The 26,768-nt window shown below is 43.2% G+C and overlaps 1 protein-coding gene across 5 annotated transcripts in view; it reads right to left on the minus strand.

Annotated features, from left to right (window-relative positions):
- HHAT (hedgehog acyltransferase) overlaps positions 1-26,768 on the minus strand; it is a 357,081-nt gene that overhangs the window by 40,190 nt on the left and 290,123 nt on the right. For all 5 annotated transcript variants that reach the window (XM_003273028.2, XM_012506702.2, XM_012506700.2 and 2 more), the window contains one exon: positions 15,128-15,272. In XM_003273028.2, coding sequence (XP_003273076.2) covers positions 15,128-15,272 — 145 coding nt within the window. The remainder of the gene's footprint in view (positions 1-15,127; positions 15,273-26,768) is intronic.

A 26,768-nucleotide genomic window follows, 5' to 3' on the forward strand; every position in this document is an offset into this window, starting at 1 on the left:
TGGGACTACAGGCACATGCCACCACACCTGGCTATTTAAAAGAATTTTTTTTTTTTTGTAAATACAGGGTCTCCCTATGGTGCTCAAGCTGGTCTTGAAATCCTGGACTCAAGGGAAGTGATCTTCCTGTCTGAACCTGCCGAAGTGCTAAGATTATGGGCATAGGCCACCATACCAAGCCCCATATTCAATTTTAGAATATTTAATTATCCCCTAAAAAGAAACCCATGCCCATTAGCTATCACCCTACAAATCCCTATCCCTCCCAGTTCCTGACAACTACTATTTTATTTGTGTCTCTACAGATTTGCCTATTCTGGACATTTTATAAATAGAATCAACAACATGTGGTCCTTTGTGACTGGCTTCTTTCATTTACCGTGTTTCCAAGGTTCATCCATGTTGTAGCATAGATCAGTACTTCATTTCTCTTTATTGCTGAATAATACTCCATTGTATGGGTATGCCACATATCATTTGACAGATGTTTGGATTGTTTCTACTTTTTGGCTATTACACAGAATGCTGGTATGAAAATTCACGTACAAGCTTTGTGTGAACATAAGTTTTCATTTTTCTTGGGCACATATACAGGAGTAGAATTGCTATGTCATATAGTAACTCTAAGTTTAACTTTTGAAGAAACTACCAGACTGTAGCCCAAACTGTTTTCCATTTTACACTCCCATCAGCAGTAAAGGTTCCAATTTCTCCACATCCTCACCAACAGTTGTTATTTTCCATTTTTTGTTATTATAGCCATCTGAGTAGCTGCGAAGTAGTATCTTATTGTGGTTTTAATGTGCATTTTCCTGAACGATGCTGAATGTCTTTTCATGTGCTTATTAATCATTTGTATATCTTCTTTGCATAAATATCTATTCAGGTCCTTTGCCCCCCGCCTTTTTTTGTTGTTATTGTTGAGACGGAGTCACTCTGTTGCCAGGCTGGAGTGCAGTGGCACAATCTCAGCTCACTGCAACCTCTGCCTCCTGGGTTCAAGCGATTCTCCTGCCTCAGCCTCCTGAGGAGCTGGGACTACAGGCATGTGCCACCATGCCCAGCTAATTTTTGTATTTTTAGGAGAGACGGGGTTTCACCATGTTGGCCAGGATTGTCTCGATCTCTTAACCTCGTTATCCTCCTGCCTCAGCCTCCCAAAGTTCTGGGATTACAGGTGTGAGCCACCACACCTGGCCCCCTTTGCCCATTTTTAATTAGGTGATTTGTCTTTTTTATCATTCAGTTATATATTCTAGATACAAGTTTCTCATCATTATATGATTTGCAAAAATTTCTCATATTCTGGATGTATTTTCATTTTCTTGATGTCCTTTGAAGCACCAAAGTTTTGGTTTTGATGACACCCAATTAATCTATTTTTTCTTCTGTTACTTGTATCTTTGGTGTCATATCTGAGAAATTATTATTTAATCCAAAGTCATGAAGATTTATCTTCTTTTAAGAGTTTTATAGTTTTGGCTCTTACATTTTGGTCTTTGATCCATTTTGAGTTAACTTTTGTATATGATGTGAGGTGTGGGTCCAACTTCATTCTTTTGCATGTACATATCCACCAAATTATTTTGATAGAAGAAAAATGGGGCCATGTGGCAGAATAATGTTAATATAATACAAGTACCAATAACCAACTACCATTAGTAAGGGGTCACCACGTGCCAGGAACTGTGTAAGGTTATATTTATTATCTTATTTAATCTCTACAACCCCCATGAGGTAGGTGTTTTTCTCAATTTACAGGTGGGAATTTGAGTATTAGAGAGGTTAGGTCCCTTGTCCAAGTTCCCATACTAGTAAGTGGCCCAATTGTGTCTGACTCCAGAGTCCTCCACTACCAACCTACACTGACTCTATAACAGCCCTCAGAAATCAGGGGATATCTCAGACACACCTAACTTCTCTTAGCAATTCAATATGAATTCACTAATAAGGCATTTACGTAACACTTCCTATTTATATTTGAAGCATATTATCATTCCTTAGATGTTTCAATTGGGATGTTTGACTCAGAGGAAAAGCAGGATTTCTGTAGAATCTAAGACTTCTGTTTCTCGCAATGGTAGGTATATTATTTGTACCAATACTTCCACTGGGAGAAAATAGAATCCTAAAATTGTCAGATAAATATTTTAATTTTTTTCCCCAAACAGCTAGCAACATTCCGGAAAGACAGTAAGGAATAACCAGGCCAGAATCTAAGAGAAAATGAGAACCAAAGGAGGCAAAGAAAGTTCTTAAAGTTGTTTTTTTCCTGAAGACATCTGTGTGTCCAGACTGTGCTGCAGCCTTTGGGGTAAGATAGCAAAAGAAAAATCCCAGAGCCTGACAAAAGCAGTAAGTCTAACAGGTGGGCCTCAAAAACACATTAAGCTGGGGCCCAGAAAATGATCATAATCATCCTCAGGTTAAGGGTGAACCAGAAGTAAACTTAGTTCCCACCTCCAAAGGAGAAGGGGAGGGAAGTGAATCCCTCCCTAAGGAAATGTAACTATTGGGTCAGCCCTATTGGTCTGGCAGATACAAGCACAGATTTTGTCTGGAGGAAGATACCTTCGCACTAGGCCTCAGGAATACCTCACATGTAATTATGCAAGATAATGAGCAGCACATAGACAAAGATAACCAAGTATCCAAGGAAAGAGAAGTTAGGGGTAAAACCCAGCAGTACAAGAAGACAGCAGACACAGATTCATACAGATTTAAAATATTTAAAGTATCAAACATAGATTACAAAGCAGCTATGCTTATTGATGTTTAAGGAAACAGAAGATGAACCTGAAATATCTGTAAAATATCTGCAGAGAAGAAACACTTTCTATAAAAGGCGTCCCCCTTCCAGAACAAACTAGCCTTGGAAAAGGTATTAATTCATGCAGTATGTGGAGCAAGCGGCTTATCTCTGCAAAGCATCCCCTCTTGGTTTTGACATTCTCCTTGGCACTTGCATATCCTTTCAAATTCTAGGGGTAAAGCCAAAGAAACAGAGGGGAAATCTGGAGTGACCACTCTTTCTCCAAACTTCAGAAATTAATCTATAATGAACTAACAAATAAAAAAGATAAACCTCAAGTATTTTTACCCATCTCAGGTACCAAAACCATTATTGTACAAATTATGAAGACTTAACTGATTCCCTAAAATTCTCCCTGGGAGAACTCTGAAGATTTCTCCTTCCATCTTTTCTGTCCTTTGATGCCCCACAGCCATAGCTGACAGCCTCATCATCTTTCCCACTGCCTCCTCCTGATTGCCCTGTGCCTAGTACTGCTCCCCTTCACATGACCTCTAGATGGATCTTTCAAAAATGAAAATCATGTCACTCTCTTGCAAAAATCCTTGTAGTCCCTGCCTCTCTCAGCCTACTAAAGATGAAGTGCACACACCTCAGCATGGCATGTATGGGCTTCTCTGATCCTCAGGTTACCTTCCTGGTGTTTGTTGGTGCAAACAGCTTACTCATAAATATCACACCTTGCATCCTCTCCAGCTATGATCCCAGGATGCTTGCAGTTCCTGAATATATGATTTATGCCTCCATACCTTTGTACAGGCTGTGCTCCATCCCCCGAGTCTGGTACTTACTCATTCATTAAGCCCACCTCTGATGTCACCTCCTCTATAGTGACTTTCTCAACCAGAAGACAAAATTAAGACAGATATTAAGGCAAGCGATAGCTAGAAGTTTGGCTTTGTTTTAAAATCAGCTTATTGATGCATCCCTGATCCATTCACCTTTTTGTCCCCAATGCATATATCAAAGCACTATGTCCCCAAAACCCTCTCCTTCTAGCAGTATTCTCTGTAAAAATAACTTAGCCTTGCACCCAGACTCAGCTGACCACTGTCCCTCTTTCTCCTGCCTCAGATAAACTGAGATGCTTCCCACATTGCTTATTTCCTTGCCATGTACTTTTGCTTTTCTTAGTAAAGCCCTGGCTGATAGAAATTTTGTATTGCAATCCAAAAGTCATGAGCCAACCCTCTGGCAGTCTTAAAGCATGGTCATAAAGTGAGAGAAGTAATCAAGAGGTTAGCTTCAAATATGACTAAAGTAAGTTATGGATAACTGTGAACACAAACAGAAAAACAACAAGATCATGAACAATTTTGTTAAGTTAAAAGTTAGCTGGTTTCTTCTAGCTTATTAAAAAGAAACCCAATGACTTTCTGAGAAAAAGCACAGTTCCACAGACAGACCTGTGTGACCAGAAAATGTCCAGGCATGGTTTGGCTGCTGTGCCATTATGTTGTCTGGTATTTTTCAGATTTTCTATGATTGACAACCCTCAGAACACAAATGGCTCCCTGCTGTGCATGACTCAACAGATGTGTTTCAAAGGGCTTCTCACTGAGGCGACCCAGCTTGGAACCAAGACAAATGAGAGTGGTCCCATCTACCCAACATGTAAACAATGGGGTAAAATGGAAATCAGGTTTACCAAGCAAAAATCCACATTCCCTTGTCATCAACAGGGTGGCTTGGCCTCCCCCAAGCAGGCCAGAAACATCTTCCTAGCGCTCTCTGGGCAGAATGTTCTGTACCGTGGCTTAGCATTCAGTTGTCTGTCTTCTTACCCCACTAAAAGCCACAGGTTAAAAGTTAACACTCTTAGACATTGCCCCTGGCCCCAGGAGATTTCTAACAGCAAAGAAATACGATAACTTTTTTCAAACAAAAGGTTAAATTTCCCTTTTCATTTTACCAACATCAGGTGAAGTCTTCCCAATTTTTTGTTTCCCAAGGTCATGTAAAAATGCGCATGGATACATATGTAACAAACCTGCACATTGTGCATATGTACCCTAAAATCTAAATAATAAAAAAAAATGAAACCAAAAAATATTTTAAGTCCTGAGATGTGCTGCCTGGAGACCTAAGTAGGGCTAAAATTAGCAGCTGCCTCCTTCTCTGGGCAAGAGTGGTCAGCAGCTGGCACGCTACAATAGCCAGAGGAGAACAAAAGGGCACAGAGAGGCTCTGCGGGCCAATGCGCCAGCAAGCGCCCAGGGGACAAAGCCTTCGGCCCTGGGTTGGTGGGATGCCGGGCGGCTCTCAAGGGGAGTATCAGCTCTGCCTGCCCTGCCTGGAAGCCTCAATCTGCCAGCCTGACGCAGGGTGACGTACGCTGCCAGGCTAGTTATTCCTATCTGCTGCTTCCTGTGTAATCAATGTTAGGGGTTAGAGAAGGGCAGAAGAGGAGAAGATAAATACGAAGGCAGGTGGGGGCTGGAAGTTTGGCTTTGTTTTAAAAGTGGCTTATTGGTGCATCCCGGGACACTCACTGTGGGGCCATGTTTCTGCTCACCTGCCTTCACCTACCACATCCCTGCTCTTGCCTGATCTGGATCACCTGTGAAAGACAATGGCTCTCCAGGAACCAGAAGGCTGGCTTTCCTTGCTCCTCACCTCCTAGGGCCCTCACTGTGCCTCTGGATAACCATGTGACATTGCTATGACTGGACATTTGACTACTCCCATCCTCACTTCACACTGTTGGAATGTCTGTCCTACGGCCCATGCCCAGACAGCAAAGTCTAACCATCATGTGGACCTGAACACTTGGAGTGGGCGTTTCTGGCCATCCAGCTGCTGGACTCATGAACTGTTTCTTACAGTGGGGAAGAGTCACTGGCAGCCCATCTCAGTACCTTTCCCTATCCCAACTCCATACTCCACACAACAGAATCCTCCCTATATTCACTCCCGAGAGCAGTCAGAACCAAATTCTACCAACCAGGTGGCTTAGAACCACAGAAATTTAGTGTCTGTTAGTTATGGAGGCTAGAAATCTGAAATCAAGGAGCCAGCAGGGACAGGCTCCCCTCAACACCCTGGAGGGGAGGAACCTTCCTTGTTCTTCCAGCTTTTGGTGGCTCCAGGTGTTCCTTTCTTTGTGGGAGCATCACTCCAATCCCTGCCTCCATCTCCCCATGGCCACCTAGGTCCCTGTGGTTTTACATCATCTTCCTCTGTGCATGTCTATCTCTGTATCCAAAGTTCCCCTTTTTATAACGACACCAGAGTCTACCCTAAAAATCTCATTTTTAACTTATTGATATAGGAATTAAGAAGAAATTATTTAGGCAGATAGTGAAGAAGTCCTCGGTAAGGTTTTCCTTTTAATGAAAAGCAGCCCCCAAACCATTTTCTAACAAACAGCAGTTTGTAAAAGTGAACTGCAGACATAGACAAGCAAGCTGGAAACGGCATGGCAGTTTGAGTGCCGGCAGTTGTGCCAATAGGAAAGAGGCTATGTGGGGACTAGGCATGTCCAAAATGGCGGCTCCATCTTCCCTTTTCTTTGCCAACCATGTGTACAGTAAGGAGCAGGCGACATGGCACCAGCCAGGCTAGCTTCTTCATGCCATGTAAACGTCACACCTGGTCCAACCAATCTTTGGGCCCTATGTAAATCAGACATCACCTCCTCAAGACAGCTAGCTGTTCCCTTTTCTCTTTCTTTTGCCTATTAAACCTCCGCTCCTAAACCCACTTCTGGTGTGTCCACGTACTTGATTTCCTTGCTGTGAGATGACAAACCTCAGGTATTTACCCCAGACAATGACGCTGCTTCATTATCACCTCTATAAAGACCCTATTTCCAAATAAGGTCACATTTTGAGGTACTAGCGGTTAGGACTTCATCGGGTGGGCACAATTCAACCGTAACACACTCTTTTTCCATGCTTTCCCCCTTCAGTAGCTTACCCTTAGAGAGAATACTCCACAGCAGCAGCTAATGCGATCAGGGCAGCCACCGGCAGCTGGGAGAGTTAGGTTAGTACAGAGGAAAATGGCCCAACTAGGCCCAATTGACAGGTGTCAGCTGGAAGCTCTGACCCTTCAACAATCTTACGTGATACCAAACAGGTGCTGACAAAACAGGATTTGCTTTTTTCTTTGTTTCAAGATAATGAAAAGTTTTTTTGTATAGTCTTCACTCTCATTTGTTGAATATTCATTAAAAGACTTGAGTGCCTTAATTACACTCAAGATAAATGACCATCATGCCAGACAGAATTCCTGAGGCAAGGAAAAGTTCCCCTGGATTCCACTTTCTGATCTTCACTGCAAAGACAAGAACCACAGCCAGCCATGCTGTTGTCCTTTGTTGCATTTCCAGCACCGCCCTTACATATGACAGTCACAGGCCCTTGGCTCTTATGACAGCCACGCTGAGATAATTCTGTTTCCCTGGTCGTTGAAATTGTGTGCCAAAACAAAATGATCTCCTGTTTCCACTGCTTTCTTGGTCTGGAAAAGAGTAATTACACTAGAAACAGGGCTTGGGAGCAATCTAATGCAATGTCAGAGTAAATCTAAAGAGGGAAGCCAGAGTCCTTGACCAACTGAGCAGGCTTGGGATAAAAAGAGTTGTAGGTGTGTAGACTGGTCAGTGCCGATCCAGCTAGCAGGCCTCGGGCTGGTCTATCAGCCCCAGAGGCGGGAAGATCTGACTCTTGTCACCCTCCCAACATGCTCAATGGAGAAGTACTAAGAATCAGAACAATTAACCTGGCACTTTAGACTGTCTCTGATAGTGACACCCAGGGATGGTTCATGGTGTAAACAGTGGTTGCCTGTCACGATTTAGGCCTCACAGAGCAGAGAGAGAAGAGTAGGATTTGGAGTCAAAGGGCTTATAATCTCGCCTGATAGTGCTGCTTAGTAGCCGGACAATTCGGAGGTGTTTTCTATACAAATATTCCAGGAAAAATAGTTGGGAACAAAGGTAGCCAGTACCTCTGTTTCTAAGAAATGCAGAAACACAGGAAAGCCCTGGAACACTGTCTGCCAACATGGATTGAGTAAAAAAATAAAAATAAACCTCCTGTAACAGAAAAATACAAAGATGTTGGCTTCAGGCATTCCTCCATCTAGGGGCTCAAAATTATATGGCTTCAGTTTCCATCCTGCAGCTCTGCCTTCCTCTGAGCTGACCCCCCGCCTCCATGGCTTTCCACTAGGAGGATGAGAGGGCTCAGCAGCTCCAGCTCTGCATCCTGACAACTCCACACTCCAAAGGAGAGATTGCTTCTGCTTCCCAATAGTTCCAGCAAAAGCTCTGGAATTGTATCACACGGGGAGATGGACCCTACTGCCTGGCGAGTCCTGGGTCACATGTTGCTCGCAGATCTTAAATATGGGGTGTGCCCCACCAGAATCACACGGATTGAGAGCGGGGAGAGATCTGTTCCCAAAGGAAAAGCAGGGCATTGTTACCAAAGAATGGGAAACAAACACTGAGCAGGCAAAACTGCAGCAGTCCTCAACACCACCCTTGAAATTCCCTGAAGATAACAAATCTCACGTGTCCTTTTGTGAAATTTAAGTATTATTTCTTTTGACAGGCAGATTCACATTTTAAGGAGGCTAGTGGCACATCCAAATTGCTATTATAACCAAATCTCTTTAGAAAGAAGCTATGGTAGTGGTGTCACCAAGGCGTGTTCTGCACCATAGCAATTGCCCATGGCAGTGTGCTGCAGTAGGCTGAGTAATGGCTCCTCTAGAGATGCTCACCCTCTAAGCCCCCAGACCTGTCAAAGTCACCTCACACAGCAATAGGGACCTTGCTAAGGTGATCAAAATGAGAGATTTTGAGATGGGAGATTCCTCTGGACTATCTGGGCAGGCCCAGTGGAATCACAAAGGTCATTATAAGAGAGACGGAGGAGGAGGCCAGGCGCGGTGGCTCATGCCTGTAATCCTAGCACTTTGGGAGGATGAGGTGGGCAGATCATGAGGTCGGGAGTTCAAGACCAGCCTGACAAACATGGTGAAACCCCATCTCTACTAAATATACAAAAATTAGCCGGGTGTGGTGGTGCGCACCTATAATCCAAGCTACTCAGGAGGCTGAAGCAGGAGAATCCCTTGAACCCCGGAGGCGGAGGTTGCAGTGAGCCGAGATCATGCCACTGCACTCCAACCTGGGTGACAGAGACTCCATCTCAAAAAAAAAAAAAAAACAGGAGGAGACAGCAAGATTAGAGGCAGATATGTGTGACAGAAGCAGAGAGATGAAGAAATATGGTTTGAAGATGCTACACTGCTGGCTTTGAAGACAGAGGAAGGAAGGAAGGCAGGAGCCAAAAGAAACCCATCTCTGTAAATTGGAAAAGGTAAGGAAACAGCTTCTCCCCTATAGCCTCCAGAAGGAACCAGCCTTTCCAACACCTTGATTTTAGCCCAGTGAGACTGATTTCAAACATCTAGTCCTCGCAACTGTAAGAAAAATAAACTTGTGTTGTTTTAAGCCAACAAGTTTGTAATAACTTGTTACGGTAGCCATAGGGAACCAATGTGGCAACACAGCAAGTGGTCAGGGTTCAGTGCCCTGGAAACTCTGATTAGCAGGAAAAAGTTTCCATAACCTAGCACAAAAGATTTAAGTGTTCTCTGGTTGAAAACCCTTGCCGGGTGTTTTAGAATTTGTTTCAGCTTTAACATAACCCCAGATGCACTTCTGAATAAGGACTGTCACTCACTATTCCTCACATTCTATGCCTGGTGACTTGGCTGGAATTACTTATAGGAAAACTAATGCCCAAGGCCTCTGGCTGGCCGTGTGGCATACAGTAAAGAAACCAAGGCTTCTGCAAGTCTTGACATTCAGATTCCAAGAATGGTCATAAATGGACCAATGATGTAAACACAGATAGACTGTCTAACCTACATCTACATGTCAACCTCATCACCCTTAAGTATGATGCACAGGAAGCACCTGCTTCTCAAACTCTTCTAGAACTTTCAGAGGATCCAGTGAGGCAGAGACACAATCAATGATAGCAGTGAAAACTCCACTTAGAGGGAAGGGCTAGGGAAGACCATGAAACAAAGTCATCAGAAAGGATGACCTCTGAGACACCGACACCTGCCCTCTGTCCTCTTTCATCAGAAATGAAATTTTTAATCCCAGGAATTTAAGAAGATATGATGGGAACGAATTTCTATTTAACCACAACCCTCCAGAATCTCTAGTGCAATACTCCAGTTCAGCTTTAAATAAAATGCCTGTCCAGAACCATTTGAGTTAGGAGACAAATAAACTGCTCAGACAAGCTAGTAATCAGGGAGAAAATATACTTTCTCTTCTCTCAGCTAGAAATAGCAAGAAAATATGGGGACCTGCATAAGAAAATTACCAGCTCCTCTCTCATTGCAATCTAGAGGGAAAAAGAACCAAATTCTCCTTGCCTTGGCATGGGGTCACTCCAGGATCTAAGTGTTAAGGCAGAGCTTGCCAAAATAGATCGGATAATAGAAGGAAAAACAAACATTCATGTGTGTACGTGTGCATGTGTGTACAGGTGTGTGTGTGTGTAATGAGGCATCAGACAGGGCAATGTTTGGTGGATGCCACATCTCTACCAAGCTCTTGTCACTGCAACATTATCACTGGATCACCCCAGTGATCCAGGCCCCACCACTTGGGAAATGTTTTGGTTTTCCTTTTTTTTCTTTCTTTTCTTTTTTTAAAACAAAGTCCATGGCTTCCCTGGACAAAAGCAGGCAGACTTTTCAGAAGAAGCACCATTCTGCACCCGTACAAACATTATAAGGCTCTCAGCCCTCTCAAGGCCAGATATATTCCCAGTGTATAAACACCCCCCTTGAATACTTTCTCTCCTCATTACCCCAGGACGGTGGAGAGATCCCTGCCAAGATGCTTAGGCCACAGCTGGTTTATGGGGACTGGCCTTGCTGATCTGGAGTTACAACTCACTGATACCTTTGAATTACAGAGCCCTATTCAGCTGCCTGTTGAATAAATTACGCTTCAATGTCAAAGATTTATGGTAGGCATGAGAAAGCTCCTTCTATTAACATATGCTTTTGAGAGCCAAAGGGCTTGTAAAAAGCAACCTGCATTGGTCTCTGCAAAGCATGACACAGCAGAGTTCCTCCTAGAACAGCATTTGGACCAAATCTCCAGCCATATCCTTCTTAGATCCATGGACTAGCTAAGTGTTTTAAATAAAGTTTGTGAGGCCTAGATATGCATATTCCTCAAGCAGCTTGAAGTAAACTTCAATAGTAAAAATTTGGAGTTTTTTTTTAAAGCAAAAACATAGATTCCTTATTTTCTGCTGAATAAACTGAACACTACTTCTTCAACCTCAGCAGCAGAGGTAACACTTCCTGATCAAAACTGTTTTGTGGATGACACATTACCAGAGCCCTAGGTTTGCCACTGAGCATTTCTATCCCTTGCCTTCAGACTCTGTCTTCCACTCTTTAGACACAGGGCAGGTGCACAACAGAAAGGGAAGGGTCTGGTTTTACAGCCTCATACCACCCATATGACCCACAGAGACCAGGACAGATATTTTCATGGAAATCACTAAAATAAACTTTGTAGTTTAGAGCAAACAAATCTATGGCTAAATTCAAGTGAAGTGGAGACAGGAAGATACCAATTTTAAGACAACTTTTCCAGGCGAATTATGAGATACTTCTAGGGACATCAGTGATGCCAGGAGAGGGCTCCCTGGGAAACAACGAGGTGTATCTTTTAAGACACATGTGTATCCACACCCCATTAGCTGTGAGGTGTTTGCAAATCTCCTCAATAATCCCTATCTCCTAGATACCCATCTGCCCCTTCCTGCTCCTCCAGGACTCTGAGGCGAGACCTGTTAGAGGGATGTGGTGTCAGTGGTTCCTCCCTCTTGCTGCAGCAGGTCCCAACCCATCAAGGTGCAGAGGGAAGGGCCACCTTTCCCTTAAACCTGGAAATCTAGACGCTGAGCTTAAATACTCTCCATCCCTGAAGTCAGCGTTCTCACTCGCTTCACTCTATTTCCTCAGTGTGTAAAGATGGTCTCTGGAGCAACAGGAACTGATCATGTGTCCCAGGGAAGATGCCAAGACTACAAGGCTGTCAAAGGTGCACATTTGTCAGCAACTCTATATACAGTTTGACAATCCGTTAACTAAACTTTTTGGGGTCAGATGAGTTGCAGAATTCAGATTTTTTTAATTTTAGAAAGTTCATATATGAACACCCCAGCAGAGACTGAGGGAGCATCTTATAGACTCATTTTTTTTTCACCAAAACATGAATATTCATATTAATCTTCTATCAAGTCAAATTAGTTATGAAATGAAATCCAGAATTCTCCAGGATGGGAGATTGGGCACCATCTGGTTCACTTTCCTCCAAGAGATATCTAAACCCAATCCTTCAGGGACAAAAACACACAGCAAGGAATAGACGAAGGGGCAACTGCCAAAACCCCAGCAGACATTCCCTGACTCAGGAGGCCCACGGGACAGACCAGCAGAGATGCAAACAGGCTCATTTGGATAATCACTGACATAGAAAAAGCCTTCTAAGCTGAGCTTCTCTGGCCTCAGAACCCAGAAGAGAGATGATTCCACAGAGCCCTCCACATTTATAGAATCAGAGTCCCCAGGGCTGTGGCACCTGAGTCCAAGGAGGACACAAATAGTGTGTTCAGTCATAGACCATAGCTGGTCCCATGAGGCAGCAGCAGACCGGGTTTTCAGAGCCCAATCCCATGTGACTGAGGTTAACTCCATAGGATGTCGGGCAAGTCACACTTTGATCTTCCTGCCTTTCTCTCTGCCCCCTTCAATGCCAGCATCTCCCACCCTGTTCCCTTCTCATTCTACACAGCTCTGTGGTTAATTGTATCTACTCCCCTGGCCCCACATACAATCTTTACGCCCTTGATCCCCACACATCTCAATCACTGGTCCCATCGTCTTCTCCAACTCATATTTCCAATTGCCTCTTGGGCATTTCTGACCAGGCCCATGTGCGTCTCCTACTGTGCCATAGATAGCTGGTGCACACTGATATCTGCATGCTTCCCTACATACCCCTGCCCTGTACTTGGATTGGTCATGTGACTGGCTCTGGCCAATGACATGTAAGCAGAAATGTCACATGTTTGAGCACCTGGTGCACCAGCTCCATGTTGTCCTCCCCTCCACAATGCCAGGACAAGACAGTGGAGAATCAAAACAAAGATTCTAGGTCCTGGAATCACTGCTTAGAAAAAGCCACTGGATTTGTATTGAACTGTCAGAGAAACAAACTTCTATGGTGAGAAATTACTGAGATTTTGGAGTTTCACACAAAGCGGCCAGTGTTAATTTCCCTGATATGCTTGCCTTTTCTACCTAGCAAACTTCTAAATTATTACTTCAATTCAAATGCCACCTCTTCTGAAAAGCCCATCTTCTGTGGAAAGTCAGCTACTCCATCCTGTGACCTCCAGTAATTCATTCACACATCCGGCAGAGCAATTCCCTGAATCTACTGCACATTTTTGTGTGTTTGGCACTCACATTTGTGTGAGCTTCCTTTTTCATCCCTGTGTTCTCAGTGCCTCGCAAGTAGCAAACACCCAATGCATTTGATTTAGGGAAGCGAAAATCAGAGCCTCCTCATTATGTGACAAGGAAACCAAGTCAGCACTTTCTTATCATTGTTCTTATGATAAGTCACAATGTTCTTATCATTGTGCTAGGTTCTGTGAGAGGACCCAAGAAAAGTAAAGGATGCTGTAACCCACCTTTGTCTTTAGATCCTTTATACCCTATTATCTCTCATCTTTATTAAAGGACAGCTTTCACTTAGAAAGTACATGGTCTTTTCAGGAACTATCAGCTAAAACATCTCACAGAAAACAAGATCAAAGAGGGGTCTTTTAGTGACAAGATTAAAGTAGAACAGGACTCTCTCTTGGCCCTTTGAGCCTGTCTCACCCAAGGCTGCCATTCTGGAATACTTCAGCTGTGTTGCTGTTATTTCTGGTGTGAAAAGAGCTGCAGCAAAAGCACTGCTGCCTCCTCAGGGACCCAGATGTGGAGATAATGGGCCAGCTGTGCAGAGTTATGTCATCACCACTTGGCAAAGCTTCCCAAAGCAAAAGCACAAGACCATGTCACTGGGCAGGGAACAGAGCAGGGATCTTCTCTTTTAAGATGTAGCAAGTTGGCTATAGTAGTATGTACTGTGAGTAGTTCCAAATCTCCCAATTCTTTTATAGATATGATGTAACTCAGTCCCAGCCCAAGGGAAATGGTGACCATAAATAAACAACGATCAATTATTAATAGAATATTTTGACAACTCCCACATAGTAGCAGTCTACCTGCTGCAGGTATGGCTTTGCTTTGGATATTCAGATTATCTATTTAATGTACATTAAACATAAGGTTGGCCCCCAATATTCACACAAAAATGCCCACAACCAAGAGCTGTGGCAAACACAGATGCCATGCCCACAGCTTCAGGAGAGCACAAGGAAGCTTCTAGGGCAGATTCCTAGTAGGATATTCAGAGCAATAAGCAAAACAAGGTTAGATTTTGCAGTATATTGCAGGCTAGGACTCACAGACAGTAGGTGTCTTTGTTGTCTGTTGATTATAACAGAATATCTAAAACTGGATAATTTATAAAGAAATGGAATTTATTTCTTACAGTTATGGAAGCTGAGAAGTCCAAGCTCAAGGGGCTGCATCTGGTGAAGACCTTCTTGCTGGTGGGAACTCTCTATAGAGTCCACAGGTAGCCCAGGGCATCACGTGGTGAGGAGGCTGAGCATCCTATCTCAGGTTTTTCTTCCTCTTCTTGTAAAGTCACCAGTCCCACTTCCATAATAACCCATTAATCCATGAATGGGTTAATCCATTCATGAGGGCAGACCACTCATGATCCAATCACCTCTTAAAGGCCTCATCTCTCAATAATGCCAATTGGGGATTAAGTTTCAACGTGAGTTTTGAAGGGGTATTCAACCACAGCAGTAGGAAAGATTAAGAAATATCAAATAATTGGAAACATAGTGTAGTGGAAGGGAATATACACTTTGGGAGAGTTGGAATAATACCTTTTGGTGTTAAACAAGTATCACATACAGGAGATATGGGGTACCTCAAAAATAGGGGACACTTAAAGTCATAGCCAAACTTAGGAAATTATTCCTGGCTGGTACTTTAGATGTCACATACCATGAACATAACAATGAATGACTTCCCCCAAATCCCATCCATCCCATGTGTGATCCCATCTGCATACATGGAAAACAAGAAACTGACTGAAAACAGCACTGTCAAGCAACTTACCTTGTATGAAGATCCTATTCCAGTAGGTTTTCCCAACCTCATTGCCCCCGAGAAATACCAGGTTGGACAGGATCAGCATCGAGGTGGAACAAGACGCAAAGGCAGCGTGGAATCGACGGCGAGCTTGTGGGGAGAAGTATCGGGCCTACGGGAAAAATGGCAAGAAGGCATCTCATGACAAGGGTGGAAAAAATGGGGCTAAGACATCATCCAGCTTTCTCTGTCACCAGCCCAGGATGTCTCCCCACAGAGCCTGAATCAGGTCATTATTTAAACAGCTCTCAAAACTTCAATTCCTGTCTGGGCGTGGCGGCTCATGCGTATAATCTCACACTTTGGGAGGCGAAGGTGGGAGGATCACTTGGGCCCAGGAGTTCAAGACCAGCCTAGGCAACATAGTGATATACCATCTCTACAAAAACAATTTAAAAATTAGCTGGGCATGGTGGCACGTGCCGGTAGTCCCAGCTACTCGGGAGGCTAAGGTGGGAGGATTGCTTCAGCCCAGGAGTTCGAGGCTGCAGTGAGCCATGATCACACCACAGGACTCCAGTCTGGGTGACAGAACATGATTGTGTCTCAAAATAAAACAAAACCGTACTCCTGCACCATGTTCATTCTACCCTCAGGAAAGAAGTGACACACCCCAAGTTGTTTCTTTGAGGTGGAAAAAATGCGAGGGCTACCCTCTGACATGTGGAATACAAGCACTGAAGCCAGCTAGGATTTAGCAGCCCTCCCACCTCCACTTGCTTTCTGCATGTAAACCTACAGGTGCAAGAACTTGAAACTGCTGTCTGTGATAACTAGTATATATAGCTCCATGGAATTAGGTCAAGATCAGCATGATCCTCTGGGCCAGTTACACTGACCCTGGGAAGCCAGCCAACCACCCCCTAAACCTGACATGCTATTAAGAGCAATCTCATAATAAGGGTGTAGGACCATCAGTGTGAGCCAAGCCTACTGCTGGAATCCGAGCTCAGGCCCACACTTCACCGGCGGCACATGTCGGCACTGAGGATGAAGTGTATCGGAGTGCCTGAAATACTCAAGGCTGGAGGGATGTTTTACAGCATCACAATAAAGAATTCCACTTGTCCTTCCCAGCTCTTTATTGCACTTCTCCTTTTAAGATTTTTCCCAGGGATTTCATAAAGCAAATGAAGCCTTTATCCTTCAGCACTGACTGTTCTGGGAGCCCCTCCGAGTGAGGTCGCCATGCTGGAGAGTGTGAGCCCTATCAGCACGTGCACGGGGACCACCCCGAGGGATTGCATGTTCAGAATGAGAACCAGGTACAGCACAGCAGCTGGACATGCAGGGGCCCAGGGTATCTGATAAGCACCTCTGCCTAATCCACAGACACAGAGAAAGAGGGAGCAAAGGGGCTGGAGATATTTCCCAAATATCCTCCAGAAACCCACACATCTCTAGGGTCACGTGCACCCTGATTTCAGCTGCGTTCCAATTACAAACAGAACTTGGAATGACTCAATGATAGCAGCCGATGCAATTCATGACAGGCAAAAAGGACTAAATTGGAGGGCGAGTCTTCAGCAAGAGGCTTACTTATTATGGTGGCCCCGCTGTGAATCTCCTGTGACTGCTTTGGAATCACGGTCAGTGTCCTCTCCATCTAGAGAAATGAATTTCTGGCTCCTCCTGTTCTCTCCTGCCAGCCCCAGGGTCTGTTCTTAACTCTCAGATCTGGCTGCTACCCTCTATCTCCCCATCTCCCCACCCACAGCTCTCTGCTCCAACATCACTGTGGAACGTGCTTTTACTGCTGCCAGACGCGAGTGTGGCCTGCTCACAGAGAAGCTGTGCAGTGGACAGTGAGATGTCTGCCTGATCATGGTTGTTCTAGAATGCTCTCCAGTGATGTAGAGTGTCTCTATTTAGAGGCCACCAGGCAAGATTACCTGTAGTCTTGCCCCTGCTCTAGGAGGCCACAGGCACGTACAGAAGGCCACTGTCAGACAAGACCTGGTACGAGATAACTACATGGTGTGAAAACTGTTAACGAGAGAGAAATGGGGAAGGAGCAGGCTTATTATTCAGCACTCTTCACCCCTGAGAATAATGGGACATTAATCTACCACTTTCTGCATTCTAAAGCAGAGGAAGATATTTTCTGGGTATTATTGACTCAATTAGCAGTAACTAGGGAGGCAGGGTGAGAGGAAGCTGGGAGACAGGGGAAGATCCAAAATGGATTAAGAAAATATGAATTGTCTTAATTGACATAAATGCGTCCAAGTAATTCTCTCCAGATACCGCAGTTACTAACAAGACATTTGATTCCTAAGGGATCCACTGAGTCTGACACTCCACCACTTCTGTTCTAACCCCATCAGTCTCCCCCAGCCTCACATCCTGAGAAGGGAACACAAAGGCCCCGTGTGATCTTTCCTTTGTTAATGTCAACTACCGACAGTGCACATAGCTTGTTAAGCTAAGTGGCTCTTCTTTTGTGGGAAGTGATTACAATCATTATTAAATAATCAACAGAGAGGTACTGAGAGAGGAAGAATCTCTTTGCATGGGGCTGCTAAGCAGGACTGTGGAGCTGATATTTGGCACAGGGTAAGGACTGGACACAGCAGGAGGAGGAGCTGAGGGCCAAGGGAGGTAAGAACAGACAGCGTGTCTTGGAGGCATAGGACTCCTCCGTCCATCCCTGAGGCCCCAGCTCCTACAGTTCTTCCTTTGATTCTGTGATTACTCCCATATTCTAAGCTACATGGTTGCATAAATTCCTATATCTACTTAGGAAAAAAAAAAGTCAAAATCATACCAATTGTGAAGGAGCTGCTGATCTCAGAGATACGAAGCGGGGGCAGCTAAAATCTGAAATGAATGACTACAATTCAATTTTTATAAACGTTTTTTAAAAATTTAGAAATAAAAAAATTTTTAAATAAGCAAGAATGTTAAAGTACAGCCTGTTAGAATCAAACTAAAAGGATTTAAAGGAGAAATCAAGATGCCCGTAGGCAATTCTTGATTATCCCCCAGAGTGAGTGGGTAGGAGACAAAATAGATGATGATCAAGGAATCCAAAAACCTAATTTTAACCAACAGCCTCATCCTCTGACAAAACTAGCCATGCCAATAAGCAGCAAAATGAACACAGCATTGTTCCTTTTCACGGTGAAACAGTGGGGAAAAAGAATGATGGGCCACAGGAAAGGAAAAGGGGGTGGGATCTGTCCAGTTCGTCCACAAGAGGTAATAACTAACAGCAAAGGGGACAGGAGTCTCAGCTGCAATCCATCTCTCCTCTTTGCATACTCTGGACACTTTGGAAGGTGATGGTTTTGACATCGGGGATCTCTCTCTCCACCTTGGGAACCTCCTGGCTCAGCCATTGGTTTATAGGAGCTCTAGGGATAAGTTCCCAGGAGGAAACAGGTCATATGGACAAAATTAGAGGGTATATTCCTTTTGACCAGCCAGCTACATCAATAAATCTAACTTGCAGAATCTCTAGGGCCACAGGGTCAAAGCCTCCACTTTAAGGCTTTTTCTCTTACACTCTCCTTTCCATAGTCCTACAGCAGTTACCCCTGTGGTCCTTCATCACCAGGATGCAGGCCTCACGAGTGGGAGGCATGCCTCATGTGTTAAGTCACCATCCTCATGGCTTAGGTACTTGAAAACTCCCTTGACAAGAGAACTCATATTGAAGAATTGTAAACGAAATGGGGGAATATCAGAAGACAGTGAAAAGCCATCAGGTATGACAAAGAGAGTTGCCAAGTTCATCAGCTAAGGCAATAATGGACAAATAGAATTTGATTTTCATTAATAGGAATTTATCAGGACAAAAGAGAGCTCTGGTCTGGTCCTGGTCTCTTCTCAGAGTGTAGATTAGTCTGTAGCAATCAGATTTCCTGGCAGCAAAAAACTGGGAGTGGCACTACCCCCAGGAGATGTTTGAAAAGTTGCTGGGCATGTTTGGTTGTCTCAATGACTACAAGGCAATGTGGCGTTTGGTGGGCAGGGGCCAGGGATAATAAGCACACTGCAATGTGCAGGATGGAGCCGTCCCAAAAGGTCAGCAGAGCCCTGTTGAGAAAGGGCGAATTGTTCTCCCCCACATTCGTCACAGAGCAGAGTTCTCACTTGGTCTACGGGGGCATTAGCAGTAATGCCAAAAATGTGCCCCCTTTCCTCTGGGACCCAGAGAAATGCATCCCAGGGCAGAGAATGTTCCTTCACAGTATTCGACCACTAGGCCCCTCATATCCTGCCCACCACCTGGCATCACGTGGAGAGTGAGGAGGAGCCTCCTGTGTCCCCAGCCACAGACAGGCAAGGTGTAGCCACCAATTCCAAGCTTCCTCCCCTGACACTCCTGAAATCCAGAAGAAAGAGGAAGAATGGGAGGTGGGGCACATTGGAATCACTTTGTTCTCAGGCAGGGGTGACCAGTTCTCCACATGGTCTCTACGGTACATGACAGAGGGGTGGGTCGGGGCAGTTTCTCTCCCTGTGAATGTGAACATACCCACCTTCAGGTGCAAGGGCAGGTGCTAGACTTTTGGCCTGGTTACAGCAAGCCCCTCAGAACACTGGCCTAGGGCAGACCTCCAATTCCTCTGAGTAGTTTGCCTGTGATCCAAGAGACTGAGATGGGATGGGGGAATGTCACAACAACACTCAGCTATGGCAACACTTGGCTTTAAACTTCCATATAAGACACTGACTTCCAAAGGGAAGGACTGCAACCCAAACCAACTAAACCTTAGGGCTAAACTAAACTTATGTCAAACTCGTTTGTACTTCCAGGTGTGAGGTGTCCGTGGCTTCCTATGTATATTCAAATCTCCATGGCAACTCATCCCTCTTTTCCAGGCAGCATCCTTTCCCTGGAAATCACAGGATTGGTAGGGGCAAACAAGCCGGGGATGGGGGGCTGCAGGAATGTGGGTCAAAAGCAAAGCTAGAAACATACATGCGGAAGGGAGGTAGATGACGTAGTCGGGCTGGAGGCTGTGGACTTGCCAGCCCCTCACTCATCCACGGAGGGGCTGCATGTGGGGCTGAGACGGGACGTGGGGACAGGCTGAGCATCTGGAGGAGCAGATGGCCGGAGGAATGGCTGCTGGAGACTATGACAAAGGCTTGGCAAGTGGGACCTGATGCTGCTTATTTTTAAGTGGTGGAGAAGCTAAAAACAGAAACTGGGTGGGTTTGAGCAGCTGGACACAGTTCTTCCATATAATCACTGAAGTTTTCCATTTTCTAATAAAAATGCTAAACAGAGGGTAAGAGAGGATGAAAAAGGCAATGGCAAGGGAGGGGTTGGTGGACACCAGAGAGAGCAAATGAGGGGTGAACACCCCACAGACTGTAAAGATGAGGCCAGAGACAAGAAGAGACACGATTATAACTCTCAAGAAAGAGAAGAATGGCCACAGTGACCCACTGAAGGTCAGGAGGACTCAGATTCCAAAGTCACTCCAAGGCCCATGTCCCATCTCTGTGCCAACCTGTAGGACATGTTTCCCCTTCTCAAAATATTCAGTCATTTTCAGCTAGAAGTCTATGTTTCACCAGTTTCCCCTCTCTCATGTTCCTACCGGCATAATAGGTTCCTCAAGGATAGGGCAGGACCGTTTCTCAACTACGCACCGTCCAAGAGCCACGCATATCCTATCTGTGCTCAATAATTAGCTATCACCCATCTCGCTCTTTGCCCTAAATAAGTTATGGAATCTCCTGAGTTCCTTAATGTTCTATCCCACCCTATATCCAAGCTGAATGAATACATGAAGACCCTTTGAAAGCAATACCTCCTCCTTCCTTCAAGTGTACAGAGCTTCAAACAACTTCAGGTCAATGCAGTTACATTTTCCAAACTCTGTGTGCATGCTCCTGAGAGAGAATCAAATACCTGCAGCAATGAAGGCAAAGCCAGTTTTGTTTAACTGGACAAGTTACCTTCCTCATAGTTTAGATGTCCAGCTTAGCTTAAAAACTGCAGAGGCCAAAGTTTAGCATTTAAATCCATGCAGTACATGAAAGAATTTCAGAGTACTTTCAAATAACTAAGGAAACAACTGGCTCTGTCTAGTCAGAGAACTTAAGCCATGTTTGGGGTGCCTGGGGTCCTGCTAAAAGTTCCAGATTGAGCAATAGTACTGCCTCACCTTGAGTTCTTACTTTTCCACTGCCTTGGCTCCACCTCCAGTCTGCACATCTCTGCTTCAAGTTTTCCAGAAGCCTCAATTTCAACTGACATGTCATACTCTAGCCTTCCTCCCTCTACTTCATCAAGCAGATTATGTGTCTCTACTCTGCAAAATGCTTTGATATTTCTTCACAGCTTAGAGACTGAAATCCAAAATGGGAAGGCAATTTAAACTGGATTCCATTTTATTTCCTAATCTTAACTCTCACAACTTTTTATCAATGACATGGCTGTCTTCAGTGTTCCGCAAACATAACATGTGCTTCCATATTTCTGTGACTTAGCAAAAGCTGTTCTCTCTACTTTGAATTCATCTTCCTTATTCTTCAAGCCCCAGCTTAATGTCAGCTCAGGAGAGCAACAGCTTTGGACCAGCCCAACTTGGGTTTAGGTTCTATATTTCCACTTTCTATCTGTGTTGCCCAGGACATGCTGAGGCTCTTCATTTGCCTAATTCACAGTTGGTATTTGATAAATTGTAGATCATCCCAATCCTAGCAAAGTCAGTTACCCATTTTCTGTGTTTCTATAACCCATGGGCTAGACAATATCTATCTATGTTTTAGATAAATACTGTTTTTGATGCAAAAAATTCACTACATGAGCAGCTTTACTTATACTATAAAATAGGTAAAAACTATTCATATTTTACAAATGAAGAACTAGAAGAGCAGAGAGATTAAGTAACTTACCCGGATTGTATACCGGTAAGTGCAGTGCAAGAATTCACATATGTTTCTCTAATTGAACATCTTCATGCTCCTACTACATTACACAACTTCATATCTGTGTGGCAGTGTGGATTCCCTTCTCTCAACTGCAGCCTTCAAGATCTTTGCCTCTTGAGTGCCACACACAAAGTGAATTTTCAAGAAATGTTTGTTCAACAAATATGTCATGCATGTATCCCACTAACAATGGCTGGCAGATACCAACTGTCGATTTCAAATGCCATATGTCTTCAAGAACATATGGCTTACAATGACACTGGAATTTTTAAAAGTAACTGGGATCCACAAGTGTAGTAGGAGATTTAGCAAATCTCCCCAGAAAGTGACATCTAACAGAGCAAAATAAAAATATAAAATATTTGCATAAAAATTAATAGGCCCTGGAGGAAAAGGGGGGGGGTTGGAGAGATGTTGGCTGGTCAAAGGATTCAAAATTTCAATTAGATAGGAGGAATAAGTTGAAGTAATCCATTGTACAACACAGTGACTATATAGTTAATAACAATATATCATATTCTTGAAAACCACTAAGAGAGTAGATTTTAAGTGTTGTCACCACAGAAAATAAGTGAAGTAGTGCATGTTAGTTTGCTTAATTAAGCCATTCCACAGGTATACACATTTCAAAATATGTTTTACACAATACATCTTTGTGTGTCATTTAAAAATTTTTAAAGGGGTGGCAGTTCCAAGATGGCCGAATAGGAACAGCTCCAGTCTACAGCTCCCAGCATGAGCGAAGCAGAAGACGGGTGATTTCTGCATTTCCAACTGAGCTTTGAAGAGAGTAGTGGTTCTCCCAGCACGGAGTTTGAGATCTGAGAACGGACAGACTGCCTCCTCAAGTGGGTCCCTGACCCCTCAGTAGCCTAACCCCCCAGTAGGGGCAGACTGACACCTCACATGGCCGGGTACCCCTCTGAGACGAAACCTCCAGAGGAACGATCAGACACCAACATTTGCTGTTCAGCAATATTTACTGTTCTACAGCCTCCGCTGCTGATAACCAGGCAAACAGAGTCTGGGGTGGACCTCCAGCAAACTCCAACACAGAAGGAAAACTAACAAACAGAAAGGACATCCACACCAAAACCCCATCTGTATGTCACCATCATCAAAGACCAAAGGTAGATAAAACCACAAAGATAGGGAAAAAACAGAACAGAAAAACTGAAAATTCTAAAAATCAGAGCGCCTCTCCTCCTCCAAAGTAACGCAGCTCCTCATCAGCGATGGAACAAAGCTGGATGGAGAATGAATTTGACGAGTTGAGAGAAGAAGGCTTCAGACGGATCAAACTTCCCCAAGCTAAAGGAGGAAGTTTGAACCCATTGCAAAGAAGTTAAAAACCTTGAAAAAAGATTAGATGAATGGCTAACTAGAATAACCAATGCAGAGAAGTCCTTAAAGGACCTGATGGAGCTGAAAACCATGGCTCAACAAATTTACAAGAACCCAAACAAATTTACAAGAAAAAAACAAACAACCCCATCAAAAAGTGGGCAAAGGATATGAACAGACACTTTTCAAAAGAAGACATTTATGCAGCCAACAGACACATGAAAAAATGCTCATCATCACTGGCCATCAGAGAAATGCAAATCAAAACCACAATGAGCTATCATCTCACACCAGTTAGAATGGCCATCATTAAAAAGTCAGGAAACAACAGGTGCTGGAGAGGATGTGGAGAAATAGGAACACTTTTACACTGTTGGTGGGACTGTAAACTAGTTCAACCATTGTGGAAGACAGTGTGGCGATACCTCAGGGATCTAGAACTAGAAATATCATTTGACCCAGCCATCCCATTACTAGGCATATACCCAAAGGAATATAAATCATGCTGCTGTAAAGACACACGCACATGTATGTTTATTGTGGCACTATTCACAACAGCAAGGATTTGGAACCAACCTAAATGTCCAACAAGGATAGACTGGATTAAGAAAATGTGGCACATATACACCATGGAATACTATGCAGCCATAAAAAATGATGAGTTCATGTCCTTTGTAGGGACATAGATGAAGCTGGAAACCATCACTCTCAGCAAACTATCACAAGGACAAAAGACCAAACACCGCATGTTCTCACTCATAGATGGGAATTGAACAATGAGAACACTTGGACACAGGAAGGGGAACATCACACATTAGGGCCTGTTGTGAGGTGGGGGGAGGGGAGAGGGATAGCATTAGGAGATATACCTAATGCTAAATGACGAGTTAATGGGTGCAGCACACAAACATGGCACATGTATACGTATGTAACAAACCTGCACATTGTGCACATGTACCCTAGAACATAAAATATAATAAATATTTATAAAAAAATTTTTAAAGGAAAGCAATAGGCCAAGCATCCAAATGAGAAAGAAAGAAGTAAAATGATTTCTATTCACAGATTACATGTACAAAACCCTAAAAATTCTCCCAAAAATTTAAACAAACTCAGCAAAGTTGCAGGATACAAAAATCAATGTGCAAAAAAACAGTTGTGTATCTCTATGCACTAACAATGAGCAACCTGAAAAGGAAATTAAGAAAGCAATTCTATTTATAATGGCATCAAAAAGAATAAAATACTTAGGAATAAACTTAACTAGGGAGGCAAAAAATCTGTATAATGAAACTACAAAACAATGCTGAATGAAGACATAAATACAAAGATATCCCACGTTCATAGATGGGAGGATTTTTTTTTTTTTTTTTTTTGAGGCAGGGTCTCACTCTGTCTCCAGGCTGGAGTGCAGTGGAACAATCATGACTCACCGCAGCTTCGACTTCCTAGGCTCAAGCAATCCTCCCACCTCAGCCTCCCAAGAAGCTGGGACCACAGGTGTGGCTAATTGCAATGGGCTAATTGTTTGCTTTTTTGTAGAGTCAAAGTCTGACTATGCTGCCCAGGCAGGTCTCAAACTCCTGGGCTCAAGTGATCCTCCCACCTCAGCCTCACAAAATGCTGGAATTATGGGCATGAGCCACTGCACCCAGAAGAATATCATTAAAATAACAATACTACCCAAAGTGATGCACAGATTCAATATAATCCCTATCAAAATCCCAATGACATTCTTTGGGAAAATAGAAAACCCCATCCTAAAATTCACCTGAGATCTCAAATGGTCCCAACTGGCCAAAACAACCTTGAAAAAGCAGAACAAAGTTGCAGGACACAAACTTCCTGATTTTAACACTTAAAACAAAGCTACAATAATCAAAACTGTGTGGTACTGACATAAAGATAAACATATAGACCAATGGAACAGAATAGAAAGACCAGAAATAAACCCTTATATACAGTTAAATAGTTTTCAACAAGGCCAAATGATTCTCAACAAGGGCAGAAAGAGCATTTAATGAGGAAAGAACAGTCTTTCCAACAAATGGTTCTGGAAAAACTGGATATACACATGCAAAAGAACGAAACTGGACCCTTATACCATATACAAAAATTAACTCAAAAGGGTTCAACTATCTGAAAAGAAGAATTAAACCATAAAACTCTTAAAGGAAAACAGGGGGAGACCTTCATGACATTGGATTTAGCAATGATTTCTTGGCTATGACACAAAAAGCACAGTCAACAAAAGTAAAAAGAGATAAACTTGACCTTACCAAATTAACTTTTATGCATCAAATGATACTATTAACAGAGTAAAAAGACAACCCAGGAATGGGAGAAAATATCTGCAATCACATATTGATAAGAGCTTAATATCCAGAATATATCAAGAACTCCTACAACTCAACAACCAAAAAAAAACCAGTTTTAAAAATGGACAAAGAATTTGAATAGACATTTATGCAAAGAAGATATACAAATGGCCAGTAAGCACATAAAAAATCATAAAGGAAATTCAAATCAAAACCACGAGCTATCACTTCACGCCTTCTAAGGTGGCTATATCAAAAACAAAATAACAAACGTTGATGAGGTAGTGAAGAAATCTGAAGTCCTATGTCTTGCTGGTGAGAATGTAAAATGGTACAGCCACAGTGGAAAACAGTATATAGGTTTCTCAAAAAATTAAATACAAAATTGCCATATGATCCAGCAATTTCATTTCTAGGTATATACAAAAAAGAATTGAAAGAGACTCAAACATATATTTGTACACCAATGTACACAGCAGTATTATTCACAATAGGGAAAAGGTGGAAGCAACCCAAATGCCTATCAATGGATGAGTGAGTAAACAGAGTAACATATACGTAAAATGGCATTTTAGCCTTAAAAAGGAAAGAAGTTTTGACATATGCCACAACATGAATGAACTTTGAAGACATTATGCTAAGTGAAATAAGCCAGATACATAGGGACAAACATTGTATGGTTGCACTTATATAAGATACCTAAAACAGTCAAATATATAGAGACAGAAAGTAGAATAGTGGCTACTAGGGACTGAGAGAGGAGAGGATGAGGGGTTTCAGATTAGGATGATGAAAAAGTTCTGGAGATTGAAGGTGGTGATGGTTGTAAAACAATATGAATGTATTTAATACCCCTGAATTGTATACCCAAATGTGGTTAAAATGGCAAATTATATGTTAAGTATACTTTTTCACAATGAAAATATTAATAGGCCTTTGCCAACAGACATATGGAAGAGTAAATACATGCAGTTTTCAAACACAGGTGGGCCATAATCAAACTCAACATGTATTAAACCAGGAAAGGAGCCTAAATACTTTCTAAGAAG

This window comes from Nomascus leucogenys, chromosome 5 (assembly GCF_006542625.1).
Source record: "Nomascus leucogenys isolate Asia chromosome 5, Asia_NLE_v1, whole genome shotgun sequence".
In the NCBI taxonomy this organism is placed as follows: Eukaryota; Metazoa; Chordata; class Mammalia; order Primates; family Hylobatidae; genus Nomascus; species Nomascus leucogenys.